At 39.6% G+C, this 15,796-nt stretch overlaps 3 protein-coding genes across 4 annotated transcripts in view; 2 read left to right on the top strand and 1 right to left on the bottom strand.

The window, feature by feature from the left end:
* The window catches only part of LOC149813164 (putative galacturonosyltransferase 13), a 42,807-nt gene extending 42,067 nt beyond the window's left edge, over positions 1 to 740 (top strand). The window contains exon 6 of the mRNA XM_089991866.1: positions 322 to 740. Within this exon, the coding sequence (XP_089847992.1) occupies positions 322 to 357 (36 nt within the window). The 3' untranslated portion in view covers positions 358 to 740. The remainder of the gene's footprint in view (positions 1 to 321) is intronic.
* The window catches only part of LOC149813163 (uncharacterized), a 47,011-nt gene extending 35,695 nt beyond the window's left edge, over positions 1 to 11,316 (bottom strand). The window contains exons 1-2 of one of the 2 annotated variants that reach the window (XM_089991863.1): positions 11,077 to 11,316; positions 5,823 to 8,217 (exon numbers count right to left, since the gene is read on the bottom strand). In XM_089991863.1, coding sequence (XP_089847989.1) covers positions 6,521 to 8,197 — 1,677 coding nt within the window. In that variant the 5' untranslated portion in view covers positions 8,198 to 8,217; positions 11,077 to 11,316 and the 3' untranslated portion in view covers positions 5,823 to 6,520. Of the gene's footprint in view, positions 1 to 5,822; positions 8,218 to 11,076 lie in introns of those variants that run through there. The other variant, XR_016428316.1, reaches the window with a different exon arrangement.
* A 2,055-nt stretch (positions 11,317 to 13,371) lies between these two features.
* On the top strand, positions 13,372 to 14,117 carry LOC149813162 (derlin-2.1-like). The gene is made up of 2 exons (XM_089990879.1): positions 13,372 to 13,608; positions 13,793 to 14,117. The coding sequence occupies exons 1-2, from the start codon at positions 13,510 to 13,512 to the stop codon at positions 13,916 to 13,918; spliced, it is 225 nt and encodes a 74-aa protein (XP_089847005.1). The 5' UTR covers positions 13,372 to 13,509; the 3' UTR covers positions 13,919 to 14,117.
* Positions 14,118 to 15,796: the final 1,679 nt, after the last annotated feature.

Genomic DNA, 15,796 nt, shown 5'->3' with positions numbered 1-15,796 from the left:
ACCACAAGGATAGAGGGGAACATGCTCAATGAGAAGATGTCTAACCAGGCCAAACATATGATCAGATGATCTTTCTCCATCCATCCCTAACAAGTTTTGTTCATCCGGTAAATTCTTAGGGGATCATGGAGCCTGTTTTGTTAAAGACCCCATTGATTAGAAATTTATTATTTGTTACAATTGAAGAGATATTGGTAATGTGCAGATGATTCTTTTTGGCTTTCTTTTTTTCTTGTCTTTCCTATTTTTGTTTCAGGTGAATAATCATGATTGTTTCCTGATGCCATCTTTGTCCATTTTCATCCTTGGCTACAAATGCAGGTTTTTCAGTGGACCCCACCAATTTCTCTAGGCTGAATATTAGCAGATTAGCTCCAACTAATGACCCTTTGGAGTTGGCCCATTCCCATTAGAGAGAGAGAGAGAGAGAGAGAGAGAGAGAGAGAGAGAGAGAGAGAGACTTGTTGCTTGCGTTGGTGTACTCATCACCACAGCCAATGATTGGAGATTGACTTGGGAGTGTTCCACAAGTTTCCTCCATTGGCTTTGAGATGGACCCGGTTTGGCTCGAACCATTTCTTTTCGAATTTAATTTTCACTGCCTCGTCATGTTGACTAGCTTTTAGGCAGACCATCTGTTAGAAGGCCTAAATGCTTACTCTCAACTTGGCTCAGGTGTAGGGCTGATACGAACTGAACATGAGGTGTTGTGCTATTGTGGTCAGTCGAGCTGAGCTCGAACACGGCCAAGTTGTGTGTGAGCTAGTTTGTTTATGAAAAAAATACATTGTGTCAAAGCTAAAAGTAATAGTTCAACTCTACACATACTCAGCCAAGCTCAAGCAAGCTCATCTAGAGAAAGAATACATTGTTCCAAAGCTGGAAGTGGTAGCATTTGAATTTTGAACTCCAAACCTATTGTTTGCAAGCTAAGCAGGGCTATTTATTTACACTACATTATGTAATATGAAATATATGTAAAAATATATTAGAAAATGACTGTACCGTATGATAAATATGACATGTTTTCTGAAATGTCTCAAAATTTCTGCTATTCTCCCCATGTCCAAAACTACAAATACCTTTGTTATGACTTTTTAACCCTCGCATGTGTGGAACCGGTGAACTTTGCGCAATATATTGCCCTGCACCTCGGGTAATGCAAACTCTCACTTAAAAGGAGTTTTGCACATTTTTTCTTGTGGACATCACGAAAGTCGCATAAAATTATATGTGAACTTCGTGTTAATCTTAAATTTTGAAACATTGCACGTCACGAAGTTTGCACATAATTTTATGCGAACATTGTGTTACTCAAACTTCAGAATATCACACATACCTGATGAAGCACATAAAATTATGTGCGAAACAGTTTAGTATAAAAATTGAAACACCACACCCCATAATCTTTGCACATAAATTTTTAGGTTTCTTTATAGTCTTCAACCTACTTTTCGACGGTGACTTTTTCGACAATACTTTCGACAACTGTTCTGTCAACTATTCTGGTGGGACTTCATCTAAGTATTCCAGAATCATCGACTCTAATTTTTTTCCATAAGCACATATTTAACGATTGAATCAGCTATTTTTTTTTTAAATGCAATTTTTTTTGAAACATGATCATCTACTTCTATTCCATCCTCAAGTTTTGTTGTTTATATGTTGCAAATCTTGTATAATAAACATGGTATGTTGGGCACAATGTTTGATTTTTTTTGTTGTTTCCTTAACAATTTGATGCTTCCTTTTTTGTAAATATGATCATATAAACAACCTCATATTGTGGGTGTTGATATGTATATATTTATTTGTGTTTGGTTGTTGTAGATTTTTTTTTTGTATTTTCATTTGTTTATCATTTAGGGTTTACTATGTTTATGTTTTTTTCTTATATATATATATAATGTCCTTTTCTCACATGCTAATTTTTGAAGATAAATGATATATATATTATGGTTGTTATAGGCACCTTACGTTTGCCTTTGAAAGGGTTAAAATATATTATTGTATCATTAATCATCCAACTTGAAGATCTATATTGGTCTCCAAAAAATAGTAGCTATAAGAAATTTGTAGCTTTGATGTCTTGTAAAACCAGATATTCAGAAGAGTCAATTAGCCTCTGATATATGGGAGATCCCAAATTAGATGGCCAACATATATGGATAGAGGTCTTGAATGATGATGATATAGAATCTATGTTATTTAGTGATGACATTTACTTAGTTACTTACAAAATTGAAGATGGGGATCTTTTAGAGAACATGTATCTATCTCAGGCATAATCTATCAAAATTAGTTCTTTAGAGAATATGCATCTTCGATGTACAAGTAATGAATACCGAACAATTGATGTGCACAATCAAAGGATCACTGCAAAGGATGAAAAACCACGTCGGCAAACCAATGCCAATGATAAAGCTAGGTACAAGTTTTAATTTATGCTTGAGATATAGGTGTAATTATTGTATTTTTTTATATCTGGTTAATCTTGAATGATGGAAAAACAGGAATGTTGAATGCATTAATGGGTTGGAAGCAATAGATACGATGAATCTTGACTTAGTTCGTGCAACTAAACAATCAATTAGTGGTAGCATTGGAGAATCAGATAATATCGATGATAATGACTATACCATGTCGATGGGAGAGGACAAAGATAGTGATGACATGAGACAAATAATGACAGGTGAAAGCGATGCACAAATAGTATTTGAGAAGTTGAAGCCTTGGTATGCTATAAAAGTTATATGAATATTTTTTGGGCATAAGAACTATTTTATGTTTTTACACTAATGAGACGTTAAATATGTTCTCATTCAATGGATTCTCATACAATGAAGAGCAAATAAAAATCATTGAAGCGAAAACATCTCATTTGTATGAGCAATTGCATAATGAACCACTTAATGATTTTGAACAATTCTAGTGGCTAACAACAAGCTCAAACAATAAAAAAATTGCTATCGGCAAAATGTTTAATGATCTCCAACATTATAGTGAATTTTTGAAAGATCATGTGATCAAGAATAACTATAAAACAAAATTTCTGAATAGCTACAATAATAGAGTTATTGTATGCACATAAAAAAACTCGCAAACTACAATTGTTTGCCCCTGAAGGATCCATTGCACAAAGGAGCATGGAGCAAGGTTATTTCAAATAAAGAAGTATAAAAGTGAGCATACATGCAGTGGATCACTAGGCAACCTTGTAGTGAAAAAAATGTTTTTCAAGTGAATTTCAGATGTTATTCACAAACACTTGTATGTTAGTGAAAAAGTGTCTTTTAAGTAGATTTCAGATATTATTTGTTTTTGCTCTTTGTTGCATAAGTTTGTTAATGCACTTGTAGGTTATATGCTTTTTGTAAGTTAAATTTTTTGTGGCAAGGTTTGGTTGTAACTATTACAACGTTTTTTGTTTTTGTTGGTGGGGTCCAAACTCAAATTATCTTTTACTGTTGGTACACAACAGAAAAAACCAAATAAGAAAAATTATGAACTGGGTCATCCTTTGTACTATGAAACAATGAACTTGCTTGACACATGGATAGAGAGGGAGCCATATCTAATGCCAAGAGTATGGGGTCACATGAGAAAATAATAATTCATGCTTCACACACACACATATATAATTTTACACATTGAACTGCAAGAATAAAACTACTTATCCTAACAACATATTTCACACATACATGAATCAACGAGAAAATAATAGTTCATGAGTCACACACACATATATACCATTTTATAACTATTAATGATTGCCTATAAGATAAATATATAATTGATACATGTTCAGGAGCGCCAAACATTGTTTTTCGCTACAATATCTTCTTTAGAGCTTGCACAATTTCTCCTCCATAATTAAATGTTCAGACTGGTGAGTATGATCCTCCTTACGATCGTTCAGTGCACTCTCTAGATCAACCTGAAAATGGCCTTCAACATCTCATATATCCACAGGACCCTGAAACACATCCACTTTCTGAGGATGGTCCACTTTAACCTCAACCTTAGGTTTCTTATCCTCCCTTTGGTGAAGTACCTACATTCTCATCTCGCCACTGACATTGCAGATGGCCGCATCTTTAGCCTTATCTATCTGAGCATTAAGGTCCGCAACAACATCAAAGCGAGCCAATGAGTTACTCTTCTTTTATCACTGAGTCATCATTCCACTCTTTAGATGCTTTCAAGATGAGAGACATGATTGTTGTCATAAACCCTTCAACTTTCTTTGCATTCTTTCTTAGATATGGGCTATTGTGAAATAGCTAGTTGCTATTTGGCCAACTTTTTTTTGCATTTTTTTGTTGAGTGTTTAACTGTAGTTTTTTGAGTTACGAAAGGTGCCTTTTTTATTGGTCCAAATATGCAAGAGACTGAACACGAGGGTTCTAGGGTCACCTAGGGGAGAGGAATATGATCTGGTACTGGTGGGGTGTAGGTAAATTAGGTTGGGGCATCGAGTAGCTGGTGTGGTAAAACGGGCTAAACGATGTGCTTTGTCGGGTCAGTAGGGCGCGATTTTGGGTTTCAAGGTTTCGAAAAAGAATAAGGACTTGGTTAAGGTTGCGACTAGAGTCAGGGACAACATAAAAGATCTAGGAAATGATAGAATATCTAGGATTAGTCTGGAGGGGTTGATCAGCAGAACCACGACTGATAGGGCTCCAATAAGATTTCTCGGGTAGGGTGTCTTCACTACGATGAGAGGGGTGTGTGAAGGACTTAGGCCCTCTGCTGATTCTAGACCACCGGTCAGGGACATGTTGGACTTGCACATGAGGAATAAAGATACATCAAGGGGTAGGGACGTCTATTGAAGAGAGAGAGAGGGAGAGAGAGATTAAGGGGGTAGAGATGTCAGGGAGAGAGAAGAGAGGAAGAAAAAAATCTAAGAATAAATCAATATTATTCAATAATGCTCAAAGTCTTTTTCAGCCCTCTTTTTACGTTTTACATACTGCAAGTCTAGCCTAATCAATAACCAACTATAACTACTTAAAGAAACCAACCAGAAACAAGAAATAAAAAATTAGATAAGAGAGACCTACACTAACCATAACTCCCTAACTACCAAGAAACAATATTAAAGAAGCTTTAAAAAGTAACTAATCTAATTAAATAGGGCTCTATGAAAGAAGAGGACGTCCTTTGGGACTTCTCAATCCACACCCCTCATGGAGCCCGCCAGATCCTTACAGTAACACATGTCAAGCTTCTGGCCTCCCTGAAAAAAAAACCTTAATTGTTACGTCAACTGTCTGCTGGGCCTGTACAGCCCTCTTTACCTGTTGGGCAAGGTGTGAATCCTGAAGCACAAATCCTAAGGTGTTTCTTGAAATTGGGTACGTAACACATTAGCAATAGGTATTTACAATTGTCAGCAGACATGTACAAATCTCCTCAAAAACTATTTACTTAAATGAGCATCACAAGTAATATTCACAAAGATCATCCTATATTTGCCAGTCATACTATATTTATGAATGTCTCATCAAAATGCGAATGTCAAAGACATTCACAATGGATTTTTGTAAACATCATCAGATATATACTTAAAAGAAAGTTCAAAGGTTATGTTCATAAAATTCATACTATATAGGCAAAGATCCTACTGTATTTGCAAATGTTCACATAATTTCCTTTTCTTTTTATTGAAGGGTTGCGAACTTCCTACAAAAACCTTAACAGGCATAACACAAAAGTTTCCTAAAAAAGTCAAGAGTCGACCATTTTGGATATGCAGAGGATTTTGTCAAATTGATAGGCATGTCAGCAAACGTGCTATTTTGTAAGGACAGTATGACTTTTTCCTTAAATCATATAAAAAACTTGAATGATGAAAATATGCGAACACATTTACAAATGTAGAGCCATCCCAACCATAAAGAGTGGACCAAAAACGCACTATGCATCACTTTCCCCGCCCCCTTTTCCCATGCCATTTATCTAGCGGGAACAGTATCATAAAAGTCCACCAGAGTTTTACAACATACTCGCAATTCAGTATGATGAAACACCCATGCGACAAAGTTGATGCACAATACCCTGTCTTACATAGAGCTTGGACGTCAACCCACCAAGCGCAAGGAAGAAGCTATCCTCCAGCAGCTGCTGGACCTAGCCCAGCTCAGCTCAACCAGGATTCTTTTCGTCACCCAGTTTCCGGCTATTTTCTTCATGGCAGAGAGTGGAGCATGCTGAAGCACTAGCAACTTTTACTAACCCATACTTCATATCGGTTTCCGATCTCCAACGAACTCGCCAATTTTTACTAACCCATACTTCATATCGGTTTCTGATCTCCAACGAACTCACCAAAGTTGGCTAACTTAACCTAAGTTACAAGCTCAAGCTAGATCTGTGGTTAGAATTCTGATCCCAAAAGCACCAGTCTTACCCAACTAATGAGACATCCACTAAATTCATCCAAGTCAACAACATAGTTCCTCTTAATATCTGATTCTTACAACCTAGTTGGTGTCATCCTGTCTAACCGCCTCTATCAAACAGACCTAGGGTCACTGAAGCCGCTGACGATCAGAAACCTCCGTTTGGTTGCTTGTTCTTCACGAATTTCTGCAACATCCCTCACTTTGTTGATGAGCTCCTCCAGTCCATTCACGCCAAAACTCTGGTAGTCCAGAGACTTCTTGTACCTCTGCTCGTACAGAGCTTCAAAACTGCTCACCAAGATACGGCAGGAATAGCTGACAAGAAGCTCTTGCAGTTCCTCCCTGAATCGATATAGAGAAGCATCCACAACTGCATTTACAGAAAATCCAACATCAGCAACAGAGTTCTCTGGGTTCCTATCATCTTGTCCACTTCCCCCTTCGTCATCTGACGATTCATCAGAGTAGCAGCCCATATTCTGAACTCCCACACATAATAGATCATTTGTTTCAACGCTGATGCTGTCCTCCCGCATAATTCCTTTACCTTTTCTCTCCTTTCTTGAAGGACCTGCAGAAACATTCCAAGACCTGTGGCTTCTGTCAGCAGTCGTGTGAAGTGTTAGGAACTTACGGTTCCCCTTCCCCTCAACAGTCATGGCATCTGCCATTTTCTTAAGAAGATCTAGAAGCTTACATGAACCATACTCAGCAACATACAATGGCCGGCCAAACATCTTTTGATATTCGGAGGTCACGCGCACCAGCTGCAAGCTGCCACCTGATAACTCAAGCAGCTTCACAATTTGGCCCTTCAGACCCTGAATATCACCTGGCTGCACCCAATAGGTATCCTGCAATTCACTTAGGTCACCTGAAGCAGTCATTCTTGAAGGTGCCTCATTTAGGATACATGGAAGACTCTGCGACCTTGAACTAGGAAAGTGGGAAAGGCTGATAGTGTTACTAGTATATTCAGATAATGAATGTGAAACTATTACAACATCCCTTGAAGCATGACAAGATGAATCAAGACAATAGACTTGGTTGATCTTTGACCTTGTTTCGTTATTAGATAAACCTTGATAGATGATCGACTCTTCTTCGATGCGAGAATCAGGACTCTCAGCCAAATGAGAAGCAAGGGCAAGACTGGCATCTGCCGCCCGCACTGTGAAGAACTTTGCAGGCACAAAGCCTTCTGCTCTAGCCACACTGGGCCAATCCCAGACAAATCTGCCTGCATTGCTCAAAGCAGATGAGACACCCACCCCAGCTGGGATGGCAAGGATGATTGTGTATCCTCGTTGGCCTAGTATGTGCAGAGCTGGAGCAAAATCAACATCGCCTGAAATCAGCAAAATTGATGATGGAGGAGGATTGTCAAGAGCAAACAGAAACATGTCAACCAGAATAGCCTTGTCAGCAGCATCCTTTCGGCCATTGGGGACATCGACAAGTTTCACACCCGTTCTCTGGCAGCCTTCTCTGAGTCGACGGGGAAAAGCATTAAAATCACCATAGGCAGAGAAATGAGTTACAGCTCCACTGATCACAGGGTGCAACCTTAGTGCCATTCTGATGTTTCCAGCCACATCTTCTGGACGAACATCATTAGGTACAGGGCAGTTCTCAATGTCCCAAAGAATGGCCACAGGCCCATGTAAAACTCTGCTCTGCTGATTGCTTGCTGGAGGTGGTGCTGCTATTAAGTCTAAAATCTGAGAAACACTGGGGCTTGGGGAATCAGGAGAGGAAACCAAGGACAAGCTAGCAGTTGAAGCCATTGGCGCTCAAAACTGAAGTTCTGTTAGCGTCAGAGTAAACAAAAGACTTGAAATCAATAATCAAAGCTTCCAACCAGCAAATGCAAGATAGAGAAAAAAATAACTGTAGAAACAGCAAACAACCGAGGTAGGAAATATTGCAAAGGTGGCAAGAACAACGAAATGTAGGATACCAGCATACTTGAACAGATGCATGAACACACAGAAAGCTTAAGAATATGATACTCCTATAGAAAATAGTTGACCAAATCAAAGATGAAGAATTCAACCCTGGCAGTTGCAAAACACATTTTCTTAAAACAAATTAGCCGCAATTGAGGTTCTGACTCGAACGAACCCATAAGCCTGCATAGAAATGTTAAGTGACCTTGGAGTCCTTGTGATCCTTTTCTGCAATTCCAAAATTTGGTGAACCACTTCAAGCTTGTGTTCTGATCTTCGTGGCTAGTTCCCTATTTTCAGCTGCTCTGCCATGTTATAGTGAAACAAACTTACAATAGGATGTAAAGTTTGAACAAGAAGATCGAGAACTCATGATATCTCTTATTCAGTATTTGTATGATTAGACCTGTCTATCAAAAAATTGTATACTTAGACCTTGCTAGGTTCTTCTCTCAGAATTTTTGTTCTTAACTGCTAAAATCCATTAGCTATATCTCTCAATGCCCAACGTCCCACAGTGGGATGCTAGAGGTTATAAACTAACCAAGTAATGTACTGCTGAAACATGGTGGCAAACCTGACTCAAGAAAAGCATCCAGGCATCAACTAGTTGCCGGAAATTAAGACAGTTGTAACTAGTTGATCTATACAAGTCATCCCTGGATCTGGTTATAATCCACTTGTGACAGTTGAAAGAAATGTGGGGGCACTTACCAACCTGCCCAAGTCAACACAGTTTTCTTCAATAATTGGCTCTTGTATCCTCATCAGTGTTTCACCTCTTGATTGTATAGACTTGACATCTTCCTTGACCATATGGAATTAACGATAGTTTTTCTGCGTACAAGATTCTTCTGTACTTGGTTCAACATAAACTTATTTCTATTGGTGCTTGTTTGTGCTAGAGCCTGCAAGCCACACCTGTGTTGATCATGTGCACAATGCCTTATATCAAGAAACTTAATAATAAAATAGTGAAATTGCACTGGTATATAAATTATGTTAGTATGCTTACTGTTCAAGATGATTAAATCCATATGAGGATTCTGCCTGAGGAAGACTACCTATAGAATGACCACTTTCCAGATCCCATTCTGGAAAAAATAACTAAACTATTAAACATCAAAATCAATTACCATCAAATGATCACATCATGTAATTAAGTGGCCTTGGTCTTTGGTAGGATATCTTAGTGTCATGGCTCAATACTAAAAAAATGAATAAAAAAAAGAGAAGTTATATCAATAGCCAAGTGGCAAGGCTCGCCTTGTTGTTCATGCCTCACCTGATGCCTTGAGGCGCAGAGGGCCTCACCTCAAGGTGCGCTTTTAACAACACTGACACACACACACACAGCAAAAGACTCAATATTGTTTCATGTAGTAATGTAATGTGTATTTCTCTTACAACCAACACAAGCTTCCATTCAATTGAATATGAAAATCAGCATGATACCACGGCTTCAGATAGTTCCATCCATCATCTTATCCTCATCAATGACAACTAGCAAACTTGAATTCAAACACTGCCCGGTCCAAAACCAGAGAGATCTCATATCTATGTCCAATGTCAAAATTAATCCATGACGGATGCAAAAATCATCCTCATCCCCATACTAAACTAACCACTAAACTCATAAAAAATTAAAAAACTCCCCCAAGTTTCCCCAAAAGAAATATGGCTAGCAAACAACAAAACTGAAGAGACAAAAATTCCACAATCAAACACAAAACCAACACGATTAAAGACAACAAAAAATACATACAATTTTTCAACAAGACACTACATTAAATAGTAAACAAATAGGCATCCCAAATATTCCACTAGTGCCAATTCTTTTGCTTGAATCTTCCTCTTCATGGTGGCACATTTCCAAAGAAAATAAACATGCTAAACTTTCTAAGGTAAAGTGCCTGTGGCATATGGAATTTGCACTTAAACCAGAGAAAAGGAAAAACATGCTGATGACACCTGCATTACGCAGAAGTTTGAAGGATGTTTGTTGATCAAGATGTGCACGGAATTGAATAACCATCACCAGAAGATCACACCTGCATTGCGACTAGAACCATTTCATACTTAAATTCCTCTACAATTATGTCTTTTCTACTTCTTCATTTTCCGTTAACAAGCACCTCTTCTATGCCTCTGTTTTAGTGAATTCCTTCATTGCAAAGGAGCAAGAACGTGCAACACATAAAAAATGCAAAGGGCACAACGCAAATTTTCAAAACCCAACAAAAGGAGTCGTCGGTGACAAGCCTCAGGCAAAACATGTAAACAGTGCGAGGAATCAAGATCCAAAACAACATAAAAATTGAGGGCGCAAGAAAAATGAGCCTGATTATTTACTAAAAATCGATACAACGGCGTGGAAGGATCTCACTATGGAAAGTTCGTCAACAAAGAGTACCTTATTACACAACTCTAACAAGAAAAAAACCCATAAAGTTTGTAATCTATTACTCTAACATATGATAAAAAGAATAGGTTCCAAACACTGCACTCGGGAATCATAATCAATGGAAGCTGTTTTACCCTAATCGCTATAACTAATACCTTAATCGCTATAACTAATCATTATGCCAGAGACCAAATTGGGCCCTTTGATTCTTTAATAAGCGTATGTCATGAAGAATCGGAACTGCAAACCCTAGATTTCTACAAAACCCCAGAGAAAACCCTAGGATAAGAGGCGAGGGGAGAGGGAAGCGTACCCTCGCGTCGAGATTCCCGACGTACGCGGTGCCGTTTTTGTTTATCCTTTGCGGCGCTCATTGATCAAGGATCGAATCCTCCCGTCCACATGAAAACCCTTTGATTCCACAGCATAGAACAGAACAGTAAAATAGAGGACGACGACGAGGATGAAGAAGAAGAAAACCCTAGAAATCTGCAAAGAGAGGAGGAAAAAGAGGGGAAGAAGAAGAAGAAGCAAACCCTAGAGATTGGCAGAGAGAGATTGAAGACCGAAAACTCGAGGAAGGAATAAGGATGGACACCTGGAAAGCTCGTTCCTGAAACGGGTTTCGGATCGGACCAATTGTTTACCCAAATTTGACATCTTCAACCTGATGGGTTGGATCTGATCCGGTGGGCCGTACCCTGATGAGGACTTTGGGTTGGATTGAGAATCAAAAGAAGCCGATCGTGACTCGACTCACAAAGAAGTCGTTCAGACACCCTCCCGGGTCGCCCGAGTGGCAGCGGGCCTTGGGAGAAAGTGTTAACCCCTTTGGCTGGTGGGCTTCATAAGAGCTTGCGTGTCGGTGACCCCACTTGAGGCTTGTTTTTTCTTGAAAGGCAAGCTGAGGTTAGACGGAATCCGATCAGAACAGCAGCCGCCCATCGGAGATTCGATCCTGGGCCTGATCCTAAACCTTCAGATTGACACGGGACCCCACTTGAGGTTTACCTGGCAAGGGTTTAGCTAATTTTTCAGCTCTACTTTGGGGATGCTGGATCCTGATCTGATCTGATCGGACCTCAGGTCCAGTTCTGAGTGGGTTTGGATAGCAAAACATTGTCCACTAAAATAGTTGATCTTAGTTGAAACGGAGCTGTCAACGGGTTGTGTTAGGGTCAACCTAAACCCGCCCATATAATTAATGACTGGGTCTGGGTTCGGGTTTTGCCGGGTCCCAAAAATAGAATCCCAAACCCAGACCCAGATAATTTCAGAAATTTATTTTTAATAAAAATACATATAAAATACTCGGATCAAGTCAGGTACATGGCAAAAATCATAACCCAAACCCAGCCTGCATGTTGTTCGGGTCAGGTTTGGGTCCACCAGAATATTATTCAGGTCTGCACTTTTCATGCCCATACCAACCAATTCGGGTTCAGGTACGTGGTACAAACCCAACCCATTGACAGCCCTAAACTTGAATCAAGCCACTCAAGCTCAAGCTTGTATAAACCATACCATGGTCCATCTACTACTTGGAATACATTGGATCCATATAATTGGACCCAACAATGTTCTCAGATTCGGTATTGGGGTTAAATCATATTTAAATATTAATATAACCTAAGAAATTGTGCAAGTTTATTTGATGCATATTTTATCATAAAGTGTTATATGCAATACATGATGCACAATTTATGATATAATGTGGGTGTTCGTCCCATATGACTAAGTGAAAGATGTTGGATTCTGGTATTGGATCCAGTGTAGCTATAGGGTCTTGCATATGAAACTTATATCATATAGGTATTTTGGATCTAAATACTGGATCCAAAGTATGAAATCATGTATTGGTAGATTTAGAGTTAGTTATTTGAATCTTATCAAAGAATCCAACGGCCCAGAGTACTATAATAGTGGTGGACTCACAACTCATATTTAAAAATACAAGAAGACAATTAAATTGATAACCGACTACCTAAGAGGAGCTAGATAAACCTAATGCCTGCGTTTTAGATGTGAGATTGATAAGTGTATCAAGGTGATTCTAAAGCACCACAATCTATCCTTTGTCTCTCTTGAACTCACCCTCACTGTGCATACCTCGATTCCCGAAATACAATGCATAGTGAAATTCAAGCATTTAAAAAATGCAGTGTTTCTCGTCTCAAAAATGTTTTCCGAGATGTATCATCGCGATTCCAGTGACCCTGCCTGGTTGGGTCTTTTTTAGGGCTTTTCATCTAACCCAGACCCGGTTGACCAACAGGGAGGCCGTTCAAAGCCTCACCCTCACAAGCAAAGCCTCTTTCGGTCTTGGGTCCGATGCCTTGAGGGAGGGACTGTTGGCTGTTGGAGTGTTGGGTGGGTCACGGATGGACCTCAACGACATTTCTGCGAAAGTGACGGGGGCGCTTTCGTCACTTAAAATGACGTTATCACCCTCGCACCAACCAAAGCTGGCACCGAGAGAAGGCATTCTTCGGAGGATATTTTGGTAAAATTGTTTCGAAGATATGGGAATGGGATCATGAAAATTCATTCCTTTTTTTTTTGTTACAGTTATTTTGTTTGTATTTCGTTTTTTTGTGGAGCATCTCTCTCTCTCTCAATTCGCAGAAATTCGTTTACTTTGGTTGAATTCCTTCACTCTCAACCGAGGCCCCATTCTGATCCGGCGATCGAATTTTCTTTTTGTTTTTTTTTGTCTCGATTTTCCCTTACTTAATTTGATCGAGGGATGGCTCAGGCGGTGGAGGATTGGTACAAGCAAATGCCCATCATCACTCGATCGTACCTCACTGCCGCCATTGTCACCACCGTCGGTTGTTCTCTGGAGGTATTCTCTTCTCGGCCCGCCCTTTAGTGGATTTCTCTGTGGGTCTTGGGCTTCGTTTATGATCGTTTAAGAGGGGAAATTTGAGTTTTTTTTTCTCCTTTTCTTCTAGAATCCTTGTTTTTCTCTTTGATCCTCCCCCCCTTTTTTGTTGATTTTGTGATATTGGGTTCTTGGCGTTGTTCAGATCATATCGCCGTATAACTTGTACTTGAACCCCAGACTGATCGTGAAGCAGTATGAGTTCTGGCGCCTCATCACCAATTTCTTCTACTTCCGGAAGATGGGTAATTCCCATTCCATGAGATTTTAGGACTTCGTGACTTTTGTTGCTAAAGGTTGAGATTCCTGGTTGAGCATATTGGTTTTTTATTTTATTTTTATTTTTTTTACCTTCTTCTCTTGGTGATGCATGTGCGAAAAGTTGGCATTTTTAATGCATGTTATCTGGAGATGCATTTTTTTCCCTGTTACCCACATTGTTCTGATTTAGTTTTCCATGCATATTGCATTTTGTATTTTTTTTTTTTTACATGGGATGCGTTCTTCTAGAGTTTCTCCTTTTCTGTTTCTGGGTGGAACTCCAAGTAATTGCAAATTGGGTTTTCGATACTTATTGAAATGGCACACACATTTACACAATGCACTCGCACACGCAGCAATGTTTGACGTGGTTCAGCTTGTCAGGCCTATGCCCACGGGAAGGTTCTCTCCTCTTTCTCTCTCAACCAATTTTAGAGGGAGGAGAGGTTCCATTAAATAATTATGAGTTTACATGATTTTTGGAAATCCTTTCATCTAAGGAATCCTTAACAACCAAGGATTGTTTATCTTCTTGAACCTTCCTAATTTCTTCATTCTTATCTTGATTGGTTTCTTTACGAGATTTCGAAACCTTTTCCAACATGTATAGAGGTTTCCATGTGGGAGAGGTCTTTCCCATCGTGTAGGCTTAATCCATTTAGGTATGGATTGGATCCGGTTCCTCTAACATGCCCCTGCGAGCTGAATGGGCGGTGGCACATACGAAGCTTGAATCATAAGGCAACAAACCGAGCTGATGTCAATGGCTTGGTGAGGACACCCGCTAATTGATCGACCGTCAAAATATACCGAACACAAAGTTCACATTTGGTAATGCAATCCTGAACAAAGTGGACATCTATTTCAATATGCTTAATGCGATTATGAAGCACCAGATTGGCAGTCATGTAAGTGGCACTGATGTTGTCACACCAAAGGATCGGGATGGAGTCAGGAGGATGGCAAAGTTCGACAAGCATATGATTGACCCAAGCTAATTTAGCAGCCACATTAGCAAGAGCTCTATAGGAGATCATATTGGCACCCAAAAAAAACTATTTTTAACCCTTTTTAAAAATATCAAAGAAATAGGCCCGATACCGATTTCTGAGCCGATCTTTGGTCAATGCAATCTGTATCGGCAGATTCAGACCAATTCAATACTGACAACAATGGCACTCAAAGCACGTTATCTGAACCCGGGTTTGTATGGACCATGCGGTCATCCCGAACTTTTGACAGCAATGTGATCCCAAATCTTCCACCTAAGATTTTCTCCAGGCGCGAACCGGAAAAGGTCAGGCTTCGACCTCCCAAGTAGGCCCAAAACAGGTTGTGTATGGGTGGGTCCAAACTTTGGGTCCAGATCCAGATTGAACTCACTTCCTGGATCCCAATAGGATGTTAGGCTTTATGGTACAGAAGTAAAACTTCTGATTTTCAAGTGGGCCAGCTAAAATAGGTCCCTTTGGACCGACATCCCACCTCAACCAACTATATTTGTTTTTCTGATTCTGACATGGTCCAAAGAATCCCAAGCAATCTAGGTTGGGTTTAGATCAGAACTCCAATCAGATGGCATCCCCATGCTTAGGTCAGTTGGGTTTGGTATTATCACGGGCATAAATTTTTTTGCAAGCCTTTGCGGCGCTAGACTCCCCAGTTTGGCCAGCCTAACGGCTAAAGGTTTTGCACAAACTCATTTATGTGTGCAAAATCATTTCATTGGCTGCGCACCACAACGTGCAAAGCTGCTTAAGGGAAAGCTGATCAAGCGCATCTCTCATGCGTATCTACCTGGTCTAGTCAGTGACTCCACACATTTTTCTTTAACACATCGCCAGCGTGATTCGATGAATAACCAAAGAAGTTGTAGTCCAAGTTCCAA

Source organism: Nuphar pumila, chromosome 16, assembly GCF_984573655.1.
Source record: "Nuphar pumila chromosome 16, dmNupPumi1.hap1.1, whole genome shotgun sequence".
Lineage (NCBI taxonomy): Eukaryota > Viridiplantae > Streptophyta > Magnoliopsida > Nymphaeales > Nymphaeaceae > Nuphar > Nuphar pumila.
The sequence above is the reverse complement of the archived record's forward strand: the minus strand, read 5'-3'. Positions and strand labels throughout refer to the sequence as shown.